Source organism: Pimephales promelas, chromosome 22, assembly GCF_988280905.1.
Source record: "Pimephales promelas chromosome 22, fPimPro1.hap1.1, whole genome shotgun sequence".
In the NCBI taxonomy this organism is placed as follows: domain Eukaryota; kingdom Metazoa; phylum Chordata; class Actinopteri; order Cypriniformes; family Leuciscidae; genus Pimephales; species Pimephales promelas.
In genome coordinates, this window is record NC_142790.1 from 417,572 (window position 1) to 433,844 (window position 16,273).

A 16,273-nucleotide genomic window follows, 5' to 3' on the forward strand; every position below is an offset into this window, starting at 1 on the left:
CGATGTTACACTCCTCCTCACAACAGCAACAGTGCGACCTATGAGGCTCACGTCTTCTGTGACGCCTCAGAGAAGGCGTATGGAGCTGTGGCCTATCTCAGAGTCATTGAGCAGCAGACTCACATCTCCACCTCCTTCATCATGGCACGCTCCAGAGTAGCGCCCCGCAAGCAGGTGTCGATACCCCGGCTGGAGCTGTGTGCTGCGCTCACTGGAGCCCAACTGGCAAAGGTACTCCAAACTGAGCTAACATTACCCCTTCACTCAGTCTATCTGTGGACAGATTCAACGACAGTGCTTCAGTGGATTCAGTCCAGTTCTTGCAGGTACAAAGTGTTTGTGGGGACTAGGATCTGTGAGATACAGGAGCTTACTTCTCCGGAACAGTGGAGGTATGTGAACTCTGATGATAATCCATCTGACGACATCACAAGAGGGAAGCCACTGTCAGAGCTCACGGTCTCCAGTCGATGGTCACAGGGTCCACACTTTCTCACACAGACTCCTGACACCTGGCCGAAGTCCCCGACAGAGTTCCTAGAATGTGGTAGTGAAGAACTCAGAAAGACTGCCTTCTGTGGTCTTACAGCTGTATCACCAAGCCTGCCAGATCCAACACAGTACACATCTTTAGATGATTTGATTCTGGCCACTCACCAATCCCTGCAGGGGGCGGCTACCCCCTACACTGCAAGTGGACGCCTGGAGGCAGAGACCCAGCTGCTTCAATCTGCACAGAAGGACAGTTTCCCAGAGGAGGTCCAAGCCTTACAAGCAGGTAACCCTGTTCGCCCGAGCAGTCGTCTCAGCGCCCTTTCCCCTGAGTATGACAGCCCCAGTGGACTAGTCAGAGTGGGCGGCCGCCTGCGTCAAGCGACAGATGTAGATCCTGACAGCATCCATCCAGTTGTATTATCACCTGATCACCCTCTGACTCAGCTCATCATAAAGCATTATGATGTTCAGCTGTTCCACCCTGGTGTAGAGAGACTCTATGCAGAGTTACGCCGCACTTACTGGATCCTCAGAGGTCGCCAGGCCATTAAAAAACATCAGTATCGGTGTGTGGACTGCAGGAGATGGCGAGCCTCACCCTCCACACCAAAAATGGCTGACCTTCCCTTATCTCGATTGAGACTCTACAAACCACCCTTCTGGTCTACAGGCGTAGACTGTTTCGGACCATTCTTGATTAAGATTGGGCGTAGGAGAGAGAAGCGCTGGGGAATCATCTACAAATGCCTCACCACCAGATGTGTCCACTTAGATCTCATCCCTAGCCTTGATACTGACTCTTTCTTAATGTCATTACGCAGGTTTATTGCACGCCGGGGAAAGCCGTACGAGCTGTGGTCCGACCGGGGAACCAATTTCAGGGGTGGCCATAAAGAACTACAGGTCGCCTTTGAGAGCATGGCACCAAAGTTGCAGCAGCAACTGGCTAATCAGACTATCAACTTCCACTTCAACCCTCCATACTCTCCTCATTTCGGGGGAGCTTGGGAGAGGGAAATCCGATCTGTTAAGTCAGCCCTGCAAGGTATCCTGAAAGACCAAGTAGTAGCAGAGGAAGTGCTCCTAACAGCTCTCATAGAGGTTGAAGGGCTCCTTAATTCTAAACCACTCGGATATGCTTCCTCTGATGTAGCTGACCCGGACCCCATCACGCCAAACCTGCTGCTAATGGGGCGGCGCGACGCTTCATTACCACAGGCAGTATACGGCCCTCATGATGTCCTTTCCAACAGAAGATGGAAACACAGTCAGGTGATCAGTGATCATTTCTGGAAACGCTTCATCCAGAATTACCTACCTGGGCTTCAGTTGAGACATAAATGGAGGAAAGCTACTGATAATGCTACTGTGGGACAAATTGTGATGATCGTTGATTCCAACCTTCCCAGAGGACTTTGGCCTGTTGGTACCATCACCAAGGTTTTCCCAGGGACAGATGGTGTTGTTCGAGCGGCAGAGGTGAAGGTTAAAGACAGTATCTACATTCGCCCGGTAACCAAACTGGTGGAACTCCCTGAAATGCCTGAGGATTCAAATGACACTTCTTAAACTAATTTACTTTTGAATGAGTGTATTTGCTAGGCAAATACAGGGGCGGCTGTTAAAAGTCCGTGCCCTTACGTAGACTACGTTACCCATAATGCATGCGTTCATTGTAGTTCCGATCGCTCGCGGTTGCGCGAGCCGCTTTCACTTTCGGTGCGGTCTAGTTATGAGAAGCAGCATCCTCAGAGCAGAAAACTGACATCCTTTGTTAATCCTTCGCTAATATTGTGTGTAAGAGCGCTGTGTGCGTCCTTGAGATGTAAGTATGGTGTTTTGCATAAATTATGTTCAATACAGAGTTATTAGCTCAGATGAGGAGATTGTTAATCGTGTAACTCAATACTACTATAACGTTTCTTATCCAAATCGCTCTGCATTTCCTCATATAGTAGTCATTTACTGTGTATACTTTAATTATTGCTTTGCAAATAACCCCAAATATTATATTTAATGCATAGATTGCCTGTTTTTTGGCATTTTTTTCGCTGTGTGGAAATTTGTGGTAATTATGCAAGTTCATTTATAGTGTTAGAGCTCCCTCTAGAGGATTTTGGTTGTACTACGGTCCATTTCTTTATGCAATTGCATGAAACTATCCTACATGTTTGTTAATATACACTTTATTGTATTTTCTGTTTCAGATAACCACACACACACACTCACACATACACCCATTGACACATATTGTGTCATATTGATATCTGCAAACTCTTATCCTCCATGTACCTTATTCCTCAATAAATATGTAAACTGCACCATTGGATTTGCCTATTCCTTCTGACCGAGGAAGACTCAGTTGATGAGCAATCTATAATCAGCCGCAGACGCACACGGTCTCTCACACTTTACTATATATATATTCACATAGAAAACTAACTATATTCCAGAGACTAACTTTAATATTTTAATATTTAGTGGTATGCAGTTTTATATATGTGTTTGTGTGTGACTTTTATGAGATACTGAACATGCAATATCTGTTCAGCATTATATATCTGCCACCGGCTCTTTAAACAAAGGTTCAGAAACTGAATCAGCTCTTGTATTCGGTCGGGTCAGATGCAGCGCCGCTGATAGCCTCGTCTGGGATGGAGTTATGTCTTCTGCCGTCTGTGTGTGTGTGTGGAGGTAAACACTGCAGGACGTCTCTCAGCCCTGCTGGGGTTTCCTCAGGGTAAGTCTACGCACCGCAGGCGCTCTCGGCACTCGTGTCCCTCCGCTTTCTTCCCTGTTTGCCTTCGGTGCGCTTTGAAATCCGCAGGAGAGCCGCCACGCAGTCAACCCAGGAATCCTTCCCAGAAATCAAAGCCAGCGGTTGTTTTCCTGAACTCCAGATCCCGTCGGAGGAGCAGGGGTGCCCTCATCTCCGGCACTGCCATCCGTCAGCCAGAGAAAACAATACCCAGAATTCTTCACATTGCACTGGATTCCTTCCTCGCCCTGGGGTTCACAGTCACTGTCAGCCATCCATCCATGTGTGATACAGCAATATGTGTTATTGAAAATAAAGTCAAAATGAATAATGGCGATAGATCAAAAGTGACTCCCACCGGTTTTATTGCCTGCCAGTCAGAGATGGGGCTTCAGAATATTGTGTATGGGTGTTAGCGCTTGTTTTGATCATGTCTCGAATGCATTACCAGAGCTTGATCTGTGACGAGGGTTCAGTGTGAGTGTCTTGGGTCAGTCAGACTCAGTTTGCTCTGTATTGAACGATCCAGTTTTTCATCTCGACCAGCTCCTGCCATCATCATCTTCATCAGTCGTCCGCTGTGATGCTCTCAAGCCATTTCATCATCAACTGGGCTTGTTGCGACACTTTCACAAGCTCTTTGTGTAAGCCGCACGCATTGTTTAAAGACCTGAAACTCGAACTCTTGAGAGGGCTCATGGGATTGACGAGAGCGTTGGTGGGAAACCAGCAGTCCTGTCATAGTGATCCATGCCTTTCTGACCCGAAAACAAAGCTGGACCCCGGCTGCCATCATCCATCATGCTGTCCACATCCGTGACCCGCAGAGAACGGCCGGCCAGCGAGACGCCCGACAACACGACCGCTGGATGTTCATTTCCCATGTAACGTAGACCTTGTGTTCAGTTGCAGAACAGCATCCGATCTCACGAACCGACTGAACCCGTCTCATAACGAGATCACTGGGCAGAAGGTATAGCTGGATATACTGTATTTCATTCATTATATGCCTGTTTTATACAACAATCCCGTAAACAAGAAGTTATTATTGAGGAACATTAGACACACAATGTTATTTACTTTTTTTTGCTTTGCAATGAAAACAGCCAACAACACAAAAACAGTTATTGTTAACTAAAATATTGTTGTCGTTATTGACTAAAAATGACTGAAAAAAAAATTTAAATGAAAAACAAACTTAAAAAAATAGAAATGCTGCCTTGGCAACTAACAAAAATAATCAGTTAAAGTTCTAAAATGAATAAACTTTAATTAAAATGAAAAATATAAAAATAAAAGCTTATTTAGAATATAAATAAACACTACAAACTAACTCTTAAAGACTGTCACTTGATTTGTTGTTGAAAATATCAGTGATTTTTGATTGTGATAGTATAGCGTGGACAGAGAGGGGAATCGGGAAAGGTCCACGCCGACTCTATCAGTGATTATGAACGAATCCGTTAAATGAATGATTCACTCAAAAAGTCGCCCCCTACTGGTGTGACAGTGTAACCTGCAGAAAGACCTATGGGAAAATCCCCAGAACGAACGCACAGACTCGGACGAGCGGACTGATAGAAAGCCAGCGCACCAGCAGCAGTGTGTGTCGGAGCTGAACAGCGGGAGTGTGTGTCGGACCTGAACAGCGGGAGTGTGTGTGTGTCGGACCTGAACAGCGGGAGTGTGTGTGTGTCGGAGCTGAACAGCGGGAGTGTGTGTGTGTCGGACCTGTTGTTGAAGTTGGTGCAGTAGCTGAGGTCTTTGCAGCCGAGCTGGCAGGGCTCGCGCACGTCGGCCAGGCACGTGATGAGGTCCATCTCCACCGGGTTATATTCGCAGTGCTGGTCGAACTCCTGCCATGTCTGAGTGCCCCAGTTGGTGCTGATCTCCAGGCACATGTTCCTAACAAACAGGAGAGATATGGAGCACGTTCACATTCATAATATTTCTATAGTGCTTTTCACAGTACACTCGTCTCAAAGCAGAGTCCACATGATCCATGTCCAGCGAGAGAGATATGGGCTCGGCTGACCTGCAGTGGGACGTGTTGGCTTTGGAGCAGCAGTGCAGCTTGGCGCAGTCCATCTTGGCGATGGGGGGGGACTCGGGGTGGGTCTCGGTGGGCGGGTGGGCGCTGCCCAGGAAGCACTGCCACAGCGGGTCCTGCGGGAGAGGCTGGCTGCCGCACTCCGAGATCAGTCCGTCCATGATCTCCTGCTCCGTGCTCATGGTGCGCAGGATCCGCTTACAGGCGGTCTGACAGTGAGCCTCCACCGCCCGGTCACAGCAGTACAGACCTAAACACACACACACACACACACACATTTACTTAACCAGTTCAAACTGTCGTTTACAATCAAGTCCTGCCACTGTTAGTTTGTAGAAGTTTATCATCATCAGACAGAAAAAAAAAATCACAATTTAAAGGAATATTGTGATAAGTTTAAAATATTGTGTAATAATATTGTAAACGTTTATTTTATTTTATTGTAATGTTCATGATTACTTAACAATGAGCTCTTTTCAGAGGTCTTCTTCAGTCTTTGTGTGATGTTGCTGTTAGATCATGAGAAGCTCCAGCTCTTCTCTATATGAGTGTCAGTGTTTCTGAACTCCTGAAACGCCTCCACTGTATCTCGAGTTTATTCCGGGAACACGTCGCAATATCCCTCATTATAATAATTCATGCGCAGAATAAAGGGGCGGGGCCTGGTTGAGTTAGTTAGTAGTGTGTCAAACTGGCGGTTTTGGAAAGGGGCGGGGCATTTCCCCAAAACACTCGAATCGCTCAACCAATAAACAACAAACTGATCCAGCCGACCAATCAGAGCACAGTGTGCTTTAGGGAGGAGGGGCTTCATAGAGACAGGAAGTAAACAGAGCGTTACTGACAGACTGGGAAGAGAGGAGCCGCAACAATGGAGAATATGAGGAGAATAATCAACATTCAAGCAGGAAAACCTGTTCTAGGAGCGCCTGAAAACACATCAAGAGTTTGGAAAAGGGGTTTAATCAGCGCAGTCTCACCCCAAAAAGTCATATAACTGACGTTTTGGGACGTCTTTTGACCATACGTCAATATTCGCCCTTTTTAGGGCCCCCTTAAACGTCGGTAGATGAGGTTATGGGAGCCTAACTCTACCCCAGACCTAAACCTAACCCTAACCCTAACCCTAACCGACGTTAAAGGTAAAGCGTCAGTTGTATGACGGGCCAGGATCACCATCTAGCGACGTTTAAGGGGGTCCGAAAAAGGCGAATATTGACGTATGGTCAAAAGACGTCCCAAAACGTCAGTTATATGACTTTTGGGGATGAGAATGTGTTGGTTTAATAAATCCTCACTATATTAACACAATGGATTGATTCTATTTACTTTTGTTCATTTTAATTCACAATATCTAATACTGTGTCTCAGATGATCACATGTTTTGTTTCCCCCCTTTAGACAAAGGATAGTTGCACATTTATAAATTGGGTTAAAATATGAATTATTCATGAGGTTAATCATCAGCTTGACTGCAAAATAATAAAATCAAAAACCTTTGATGGATTACATGGTACAGGCAGTCTCAAACAGACAACCCCAATTTATCAAACTTCAATTTGCATACTGCATACTTGCAAAGTTTGTTGGGGAAATGCTCAAATACAGTAAAACAGTGAAATATTACTCCAGTGTAAATCATCAGCTTTCTATGTGAATATACAGTAAAGTGTAATTTATTCCTGATCAAAGCTGAATTTATCATCATTACTCCAGTCTTCAGTGTCACATGATCCTCCAGAAATCACTCTAATATGAGGATCTGATGATCAACAAACATTTATGATTATTATCAGTGTTGAACACAGCTGCTTCAGAATTAATAGAAAGGTTTTTTTAAATGCACTTATTTATTTATTATGTTTTTAATGTGAAAATGATGAATTTCTTGTGTCGTAATTTACACTGTTGACCCCCAGATAAGGCAGTGTTGTCAGTGGCACACACTATGATGTCATAGACGGGCTTCTTGACACCACTGACCTCATCGCATTCTTGTTTGTGTTGAAATGTTAGCATGTAGCAAAATGTATCGGCGTAATAAAAGTGTCACGTCTTGCATGTTCTCTGAGAAACTGAAGCCTGTGACGTCAGCATGTCAGAGAAGCTCCACGGCTCTGGGGTTCACGAAGGCTAACACTCCTCAGATCCCCACGCGTCCATGCTTCTCGACAGTGGGTGTGTGTGTGTGACTGGGAACGCAGTTGAAGTACTCACTGTCAATCGGGCTTCTGATGGGGTATGATTTGGTGTAGTTGGCCACACAGCCGATGAGCTGAGGGCTGATGCTCTGGCAGTACTCCTTCACGGCGTTGATCTGGGAGACGGTGGGCGACGAGTCCGTGCGGAAGATGGCCTGGCAGTATTCCCGACAGTTCGTGTGTCTCCCAGCGTAACTGCAGCACACTGAGCCCACTGGAGGACACACACACACACACACACATGAGGAGACATCTCTATGGCCCGGTTTTAAGGATCTAAGCTCATGCTCTAAAGCTCTTAATGCATCCGAATCCACTTTTGCTAGTTTAACGACGACACAAATAGTCTGAAAGGGTCGTCCCTATTCTCTTAATGAGTAACGAGAGTGTTTTGTCTCTATTCTCTTAACGAGTAATGGGTGTGTTTTGTGCGTAACGTGCAATAAACCAATCAGACTTTAGAGCAGGTTCATTTGGTCAACGGCTCAGTGTATTCCAGCTCCTCAGAATAGCAGCGCTCCACCAAAGCTCCTGAACACACACTCGTCCTCAGACCCACAGCCCACGGCCACAGGGGGGCGCTAATGCAGTCGCTAATTAAAGGGGTCATGAACTGGCTTTTTAAAAAAATGTATATTGTTGTCTGAGGTCAACTTATGACGTTCGCTTGGTTTTTACATTAAAAAACATCAAAATGAATAAGTAATAGGCTATTTTCTGTCCTAGTTTTGAGCCCAGCTCACAAACGCTCAGTTTTTATGGGCGTGTCGCACTGAAGTAAACGCCCACTGCTGTGAGTGGAGAACAGTTTTGCATATTATAATGAGTTTCACTCTCGATCCGGTGTGTCATCATGAGGTAGGCATCTATGTTATTTAGCTATGCGTGTAATGCGCGAATCGGTGGGCGGGGCTAAACCGGCCGCGTTGATCTTCTTCTGCGGGGGTGGGGTTTCATCCTCTTTGACGTCATAGTTCCCCACTTTGAAAAACGAGGCGTTTGCCGAGGCTGGTGTCAATAAAAGCTTTTATTGGACTAACAAGGACGTTTTCAGTTCTGAAACTTACAGGATATTCTTATAATATGATGACCTCTTAGAAGTCAAAAGCTCAAGGAAATTTTGATTTCTCAGTTCATCACCAACACGGGATGTGAACATGACAGCCGTGTCGGGCTGAAACTAGCGAAACACACCAGCGTCGCGCCTGGCGCTGCATTGCGTCGAGTGTGTGATAGCGGCCGACGTCTCACTGCTTGTTGTCAGATATATCCAAGCAGTATGAACACAAATAAGCCCTTCATTTAGATGTGACGTCCATGACAGGCTGGAGGACAGCAGGGTAAAGGTCATGACCTCCCAGGCACATAGACCACTCGATCTCATTTCCTCTTAATACTGGAGGACTGACATGAGAGAAGAGATAAACGAGATCCAGATGAGACTGAAACCTTCTCATGCAGTTCTGCTTACTTTCATTTTTGGTGATGCAGCTGAAGAGCGGCTTCTGCAAGAGAACAACACCTCCTTTAGAATAACACAAGTATATCTGCCTTTATAAAACAGATCAATTATGAAGACACAAACATTAAAAAACTTTTTTTTTAATTTAAGAACTTGACCTTCTGGTCTATTAGTCAACATTTCATTTTATTTCTCAGTTTATTATTTTTTTTTTAACTTTTCACACAAAGCTGTTGTTAGCGCAGTGGGGTAAAATTGACTACTTTTAAAGGCATCTTTATTTTCCACTGCACTGTCCCTTTAAGACTGCTTCTTCAACTAAAACATTCACCAAATGACCAAACATTATTTCTGAATTTATGTCCACTACTATTCAAGAGCTTGAATAATGACCTCTTTAACTTAACTTAGGCTTGCAGTGTATTATGGGAAGGGACGTATTGGTTTATCACAGTTTCAATCTGTATTTATGAAAACTTGATTCCACCTGGATTTACAAAAATAAAACTTAATTCCTGGTAATTGTGACTTGTGGAGTGTGTGAAACTCTCAGCTGTGAGATGTTTCTCTTACACACATGTACTGCTCACACAGACTGTGACTCTACAAACACACACCAGCATCTGCGACTCCGTAACCTCTCACCTCTGAGTCTTTCTTGCACACTTTTGTGATGTCATTCCTCGACGAAGCCTGAGTAGAAGAGCAACACGTTACAATCTCACACACCCCAGATGTGTCATTTACAGAGCGCTTTTACAATACAGATTGTTTTCATTTTGTGCGTGTGTGCGTGTGTGTGTGTGTTGTCTGTGTGAGAGACCTGTTTGCAGTCCCGTCGGCAGTCGCTGTTGATGGCCAGTTCACAGCAGCCCAGACCCACCCAGCCATCAGATTTCTTGGACGCACCTGAGAACCATTAAAGAAACCAGTGACCTTTACAACAGACTGAAATACAATAAATAAATGCATATGTTACTTTAATGACCGTCAAAACAACACAGCATTAATCTGAGCAAATATTTCATCCTGACATGCTTTAATGTTCTCAGCTCGCTCGCTTCTTCAAAGAGTGTCAGGGCGAGCGAGGTGGAGTGTGATGGATGTGGAGGACCATACTCCTGCATCTGGGAGCTATTATGTCTTCAAACTCTAAATCCTCTCTTGTTCTTTTAAGACTGGCACAGGTTGAGGAGACAGGTGTGTGTGTGTGTGTGTGTGTGTGTCACGTACCCGGTAATGTGCTGTTGATGCAAATCCAGAGTTCGTTCTGCAAAACAACCAGGAGATGTTGAACATAACAGCAACTGAAAACACCTGTCACACACACACACGTCAAACAGGCACAAAAATCTTTGTGGGAACACACACACACACACACACACAGAGACACACACACACAGAGAGAGAACACTGAACACGCATAAGAAAACCAGTGAGTCCACCGGGACGTCGTGGAGGAAGCCCCAGAGATGCCGCGAGGAAACCCCAGAGACGCCGTGAGGAAACCCCAGGGACGCCGTGAGGAAACCCCAGGGACGCCGTGAGGAAACCCCAGGGACGCCGTGAGGAAACCCCAGAGACGCCGTAAGGAAACCCCAGAGACGCCGTGAGGAAACCCCAGAGACGCCGTGAGGAAACCCCAGAGACGCCGTGAGGAAACCCCAGAGACGCCGTAAGGAAACCCCAGAGACGCCGTGAGGAAACCCCAGAGACGCCGTGAGGAAACCCCAGAGACGCCGTGAGGAAACCCCAGAGACGCCGTGAGGAAACCCCAGAGACGCCGTGAGGAAACCCCAGAGACGCCGTAAGGAAACCCCAGAGACGCCGTGAGGAAACCCCAGGGACGCCGTGAGGAAACCCCAGGGACGCCGTGAGGAAACCCCAGGGACGCCGTGAGGAAACCCCAGAGACGCCGTAAGGAAACCCCAGAGACGCCGTGAGGAAACCCCAGAGACGCCGTGAGGAAACCCCAGAGACGCCGTGAGGAAACCCCAGAGACGCCGTAAGGAAACCCCAGAGACGCCGTGAGGAAACCCCAGAGACGCCGTGAGGAAACCCCAGAGACGCCGTGAGGAAACCCCAGAGACGCCGTGAGGAAACCCCAGGGACGCCGTGAGGAAACCCCAGAGACGCCGTAAGGAAACCCCAGGGACGCCGTGAGGAAACCCCAGGGACGCCGTGAGGAAACCCCAGGGACGCCGTGAGGAAACCCCAGGGACGCCGTGGAGGAAACCCCAGAGACGCCGTGAGGAAACCCCAGAGACGCCGTGAGGAAACCCCAGAGACGCCGTGAGGAAACCCCAGGGACGCCGTGAGGAAACCCCAGGGACGCCGTGAGGAAACCCCAGAGACGCCGTGAGGAAACCCCAGAGACGCCGTAAGGAAACCCCAGGGACGCCGTGAGGAAACCCCAGGGACGCCGTGAGGAAACCCCAGAGACGCCGTGAGGAAACCCCAGAGACGCCGTGAGGAAACCCCAGAGACGCCGTGAGGAAACCCCAGAGACGCCGTGAGGAAACCCCAGGGACGCCGTGGAGGAAACCCCAGAGACGCCGTGAGGAAACCCCAGAGACGCCGTGAGGAAACCCCAGAGACGCCGTGAGGAAACCCCAGAGACGCCGTGAGGAAACCCCAGAGACGCCGTGAGGAAACCCCAGGGACGCCGTGAGGAAACCCCAGAGACGCCGTGAGGAAACCCCAGGGACGCCGTGGAGGAAACCCCAGAGACGCCGTGAGGAAACCCCAGAGACGCCGTGAGGAAACCCCAGAGACGCCGTGAGGAAACCCCAGAGACGCCGTGAGGAAACCCCAGGGACGCCGTGGAGGAAACCCCAGAGACGCCGTGAGGAAACCCCAGAGACGCCGTGAGGAAACCCCAGGGACGCCGTGGAGGAAACCCCAGAGACGCCGTGAGGAAACCCCAGAGACGCCGTGAGGAAACCCCAGGGACGCCGTGAGGAAACCCCAGAGACGCCGTGAGGAAACCCCAGGGACGCCGTGGAGGAAACCCCAGAGACGCCGTGAGGAAACCCCAGAGACGCCGTGAGGAAACCCCAGAGACGCCGTGAGGAAACCCCAGAGACGCCGGGACTCCAGCTTTGTAACTAAAAGGAAGAGGGTGGAGGACGTTCCTCTGAGGGAAACACACCACAGTTCGACAGGAAGTGACAGCGCTCGGCGTGCAGGACTTCCTGTGACGCCACGGCGATGGCTTTGATGTAAACAGAGTTGTGAAGAGTTGAGGAAAGCCTTACCAGAGACTCAGGGCAGTAGCTGGGCAGACGCAGGAGCAGATGCTTCAGACGTGACTCGCTCCGGATGCTGGCGAGCTGTGGATAGAAAGCACAACAAACACTCAAACATTTCAGTGTGTGAACTGCATCATCATGAGACCCCCTGAAAACTGCACTTGGTGTGTGTGTGTGTCTGTGTGTGTGTGTGACGGTCAGAAGCGAGTCGGTCTGATCTGTTCCAGTTTACAGAACGGCCGGCTCATGCTCGGCCAGTGTTTGCCTCTGTGTTGAAGGATAATTAGTGATGAACAGAGAGAGAAAGGGACTTTGGATTTGCTGATAGATAGTTTCAAATAATTTCTCTTTGCAAAAAAAAAGAAAAAAAGTGAGGAAATTGAGAGCACTGGCTGTACAAAAAAATCACTTTTATATTTTTAAAATGACAAAAGACTCCATCAATTGTAATTATTTGTCACTATCTGACACTTGTCAGCCAATCAGAGGACAGGGAGGCGGAGCTCTGCCAGCTTCAACCAATGACATGTATTTGGAAAAACATATGTAAACAATCATTATTTTTGCATATAATGACATTAATGCATATATCTATGCTTTTCTACACTAAAGTCATGAAGGTTCAGAGAGTTTTCAAGACTTCAATGTAAAGTTTGCATTGAATACTTGAGCTGTGTTTTCCAGAAGCAAGAACAGCTGCCTGCATCAAAGGAAAGTGGTGACTCCACCCACACAAGCAGATACTCCACCCATAAGAGCCGAGATCCCACCCACACGAGCAGTGACCCCGCCCACCAGAGCAGAGACCCCACCCACAAGAGATATGCCCCCGCCCATATGAGCCGATACTCCGCCCACAAGAGCTGAGACCCCACCCACATGAGCAATGACCTCCACCCACAAGAGATGTGACCCCGCCCACATGAGCAGTGACCCCCGCCCACCAGAGCAGAGACCCCACCCACAAGAGATGTGACCCCGCCCACATGAGGCGATACTATGCCCACAAGAGCCGAGACCTCGACCACACGAGCAATGACCCCCCCCCCCCTCCCACAAGAGATGACTCCGCCCACGCGAGCTGCGACTCCGCCCACCGCACAAAGAGCGGCCCCTCAGATTAATCCAGCTGGAGAAGTTTCTCTCTTTTGCTCTCCTCTTCATGTTTTGTTTCGAGGGTAAATCAATGGCGGATGCCAGCAGGACTTCTAAAGGACTCGTCTCCTCTCCTCAAAGTCTCTTCAAAGCATCGGCTGTCCATTAGGATGAAACGTTCTGGCGATTACCATCCGCACGTTCCCTCCTCGCTCGCTCTCTAACAAGGTGTCATTATTCTCTCCTCCTAATCTCCTCTTTTACACACACCCGTCTCCCGTCTGATGGGCTTTTAGCTTTCCTTTAATGCATGTTTGGATCCTGGTCGCTGGCAGGACAGTGTTGCTCTGGGTCAGAGAGGGTTAACAGCGCTCCAACTACTGACCGACCCCCTTTAACTTCATCAAAAGCTCCATTCAGAAGTGTGTTTCATGTCCTCGATTCTGTGGAAGTCGGTTTGGGACGAAGAGCGCGAAATAACTAAAAAAGACAGCTTTTATTTGCTCTTTTTCATCAATCTTTCCACCTTGAAAGGAAGAACATCTCACCGTTATATATCCCGAACAGCTCCACAATAACGCTTGTGTTTGCTATTATTCATGCTGGTTTTGAACAAAATTATCTTTTTCAGCTTTCTCCATGATGTGCCTAATATGATCATTTAAATATGGCAGTCACTCAGTATAATATTACCATCTGAATTTATCAAAACAGGCTTTTGTGAAGAAAAAAATGGAAAAATATTAAATAATAGAACTGGTGCTCTTCGTGTGGTCATCATAAATGACTTTTTTTCATTTAAATGAAGGGAATGCACAATATATATTTTTTTATTTTATTTAATATTTTGTATTTTTAGGGTATTTTATGGTACTGTACTCAATTTATGCTGTATGCTGTATTTATTCACTTTTTGAGCACTGACCTGAAAATAAATGACCAGTTTAAACTGTGGTGAATCTTGAACGCTTTAAAGCATAGACTGAAGTTTGGTCTCTTTTCAAAGACGACACTTGGCAGATTATTGCTGAAGTGAAAAAAAAAAAAACGTTTTAAAAGTAAACTTAAAAAAGTAACAGAATTTTACATTTACTGTTATGAAAAATGCACAAAAACTCTAATGTGAGGAGCACAAGTGTGACTGTTATTTGCAGGATCATCTAACCTGTTTGTATCATGTCCATGATTATTTGTGTGTTCACAAGGCAAGTGCCAAAACCTTTACCAAGTTTCGTACTATTCCAAATAAATAAATGATTAAACATAATTTTTTTTGAAGAGCACCATAGAGTTAAATGCCAAAGTGTCATTCCGGGAATACTGATGAACAGAAGAAGAGTGGTAAAAATGTTAGATCTTTTCCACAAAGTAAAGCTGACAGTTAATTCATCTGGCACATTTATTAATAAAAAATAATGCAATAAAATTGAACACATTGATGGAATTTTACAATTCATGCCCCCCTGACCCGTACATAAATTCCAAATATATGTAATATTACTGACTGAATTTTTGTCATGTCTCTTCAATAATTCACCTAATATCCTTTAGTCAGCAAATAGAGATTATATGCGATTAATTGGATATTTTTTGTGACTTTTATAGACATTTCTCTCAAACAGGATACAGATAATAACCAGGGATTTTATATGAGAACATTGACAGTCACATTCCCTTTTGTTTCAACTCAGATTTGTCCTTGAAAGGTCTACGACAAAGAACCATTTTCCTTCATTATTAGTGGACGCCTTTCTCTAGATGGTCAAAGCTGCATTAATGCCATTGATGTCTTCATGTGTTTTTGCATCAGTTGTGTTGGTGTGAGTGTGTCGTACCTGTTCACACGCTCCCTTACACTGAGGAAAGAGTTCTGCAGCATGATGGCAGCAGGAGGGATCTGGAGAGAGAGAGAGAGAGAGGGTAAGTTCAATCCATTCCATCCAATGTACTCCCAACATATTTCACTTTAAGCCCCGCTGACGGAGAATACCTTTTGTCGGCACTTTGTATTCACCCATACATAGTCAGTCTAATGTGTAAGTATCTTGAAATGGGCAGTTGACAGTTAATCATGGGATTTCACTTCTCCTCACACTATATATGGACATTTACTGAAGCTCTGGTTACATTTAAATCAACATCACTACACTTGAAGAAAAGTCCATAAAAATAGCTATTACTATGAATACATTTTCTGAATCGATTTCACAGGTGTTTTATCCGTGTTTTGAATCACACATTACACTGCATCGTGTTTTATGGTGAAATTAAATATCTGTAAACATAACAGATAATGTCCGGGCAAAAAATGTCCATCACCTTTTCCGTTTTTGTTTTTCTACAGATATTTTTTTTCTTCAGTGAATGAATGTCCTGAAAACCCCAAATAAAGATTTTCTTCGCAAAATATTCTTCGTCCTGGTGCTACAAAACTACGGCACATCAGATTGAACCAAGAGACAAAGTTTGAACTTCCTACTCTACAATATAGAATGAGACCTGAAGTCAGAACTTGACAACTATGACATTTCAATATTAGGCACTAACAGTAACGGTATCGGTAGCACTAACAGTAACAATAGCGGTCGGAGTAACACTAACGGTAGCGGTAACACTATCAGTAGCGGTAGCAGTAACGCTAACAGTAGCAGTAACAGTAATGCCATCAGTAGCAGTAACATTAACGCAAACAGTAACGGTAGCGGTAACACTAACAGTAGCAGTAACACTAACAGTAATGGTAGAGGTAACACTAACAGTAGCAGTAACAGTAACGGTAGCAGTAGCAGTAACACTAATGGTAGCGGTGACACTAACATTAGCGGTAGCAGTAACACTAACAGTAACAGTAGCGGTTGCAGTAACACTAACGGTAAGGGTAACACTAACAGTAACGGTAGCAGTAACACTAACAGTAGCGGTAGCAGTAACGCTAACAGTAACAGTAGCAGTAATGCTAAC

The 16,273-nt window shown here is 46.1% G+C and overlaps 1 protein-coding gene across 3 annotated transcripts in view; it reads right to left on the bottom strand.

Annotated features, from left to right (window-relative positions):
• Window positions 1–16,273, bottom strand: part of reck (reversion-inducing-cysteine-rich protein with kazal motifs) — a 57,654-nt gene that overhangs the window by 25,105 nt on the left and 16,276 nt on the right. For all 3 annotated transcript variants that reach the window (XR_016149382.1, XM_039666407.2, XM_089125876.1), the window contains exons 2-10: window positions 15,148–15,209; window positions 12,224–12,298; window positions 10,200–10,236; window positions 9,790–9,875; window positions 9,612–9,659; window positions 8,976–9,009; window positions 7,521–7,718; window positions 5,289–5,553; window positions 4,985–5,158 (exon numbers count right to left, since the gene is read on the bottom strand). Coding sequence is in view for 2 of the 3 variants with exons in the window: in XM_039666407.2 (XP_039522341.2) it covers window positions 4,985–5,158; window positions 5,289–5,553; window positions 7,521–7,718; window positions 8,976–9,009; window positions 9,612–9,659; window positions 9,790–9,875; window positions 10,200–10,236; window positions 12,224–12,298; window positions 15,148–15,209 (979 nt within the window). In the remaining variant the exon portion in view is untranslated. The remainder of the gene's footprint in view (window positions 1–4,984; window positions 5,159–5,288; window positions 5,554–7,520; window positions 7,719–8,975; window positions 9,010–9,611; window positions 9,660–9,789; window positions 9,876–10,199; window positions 10,237–12,223; window positions 12,299–15,147; window positions 15,210–16,273) is intronic.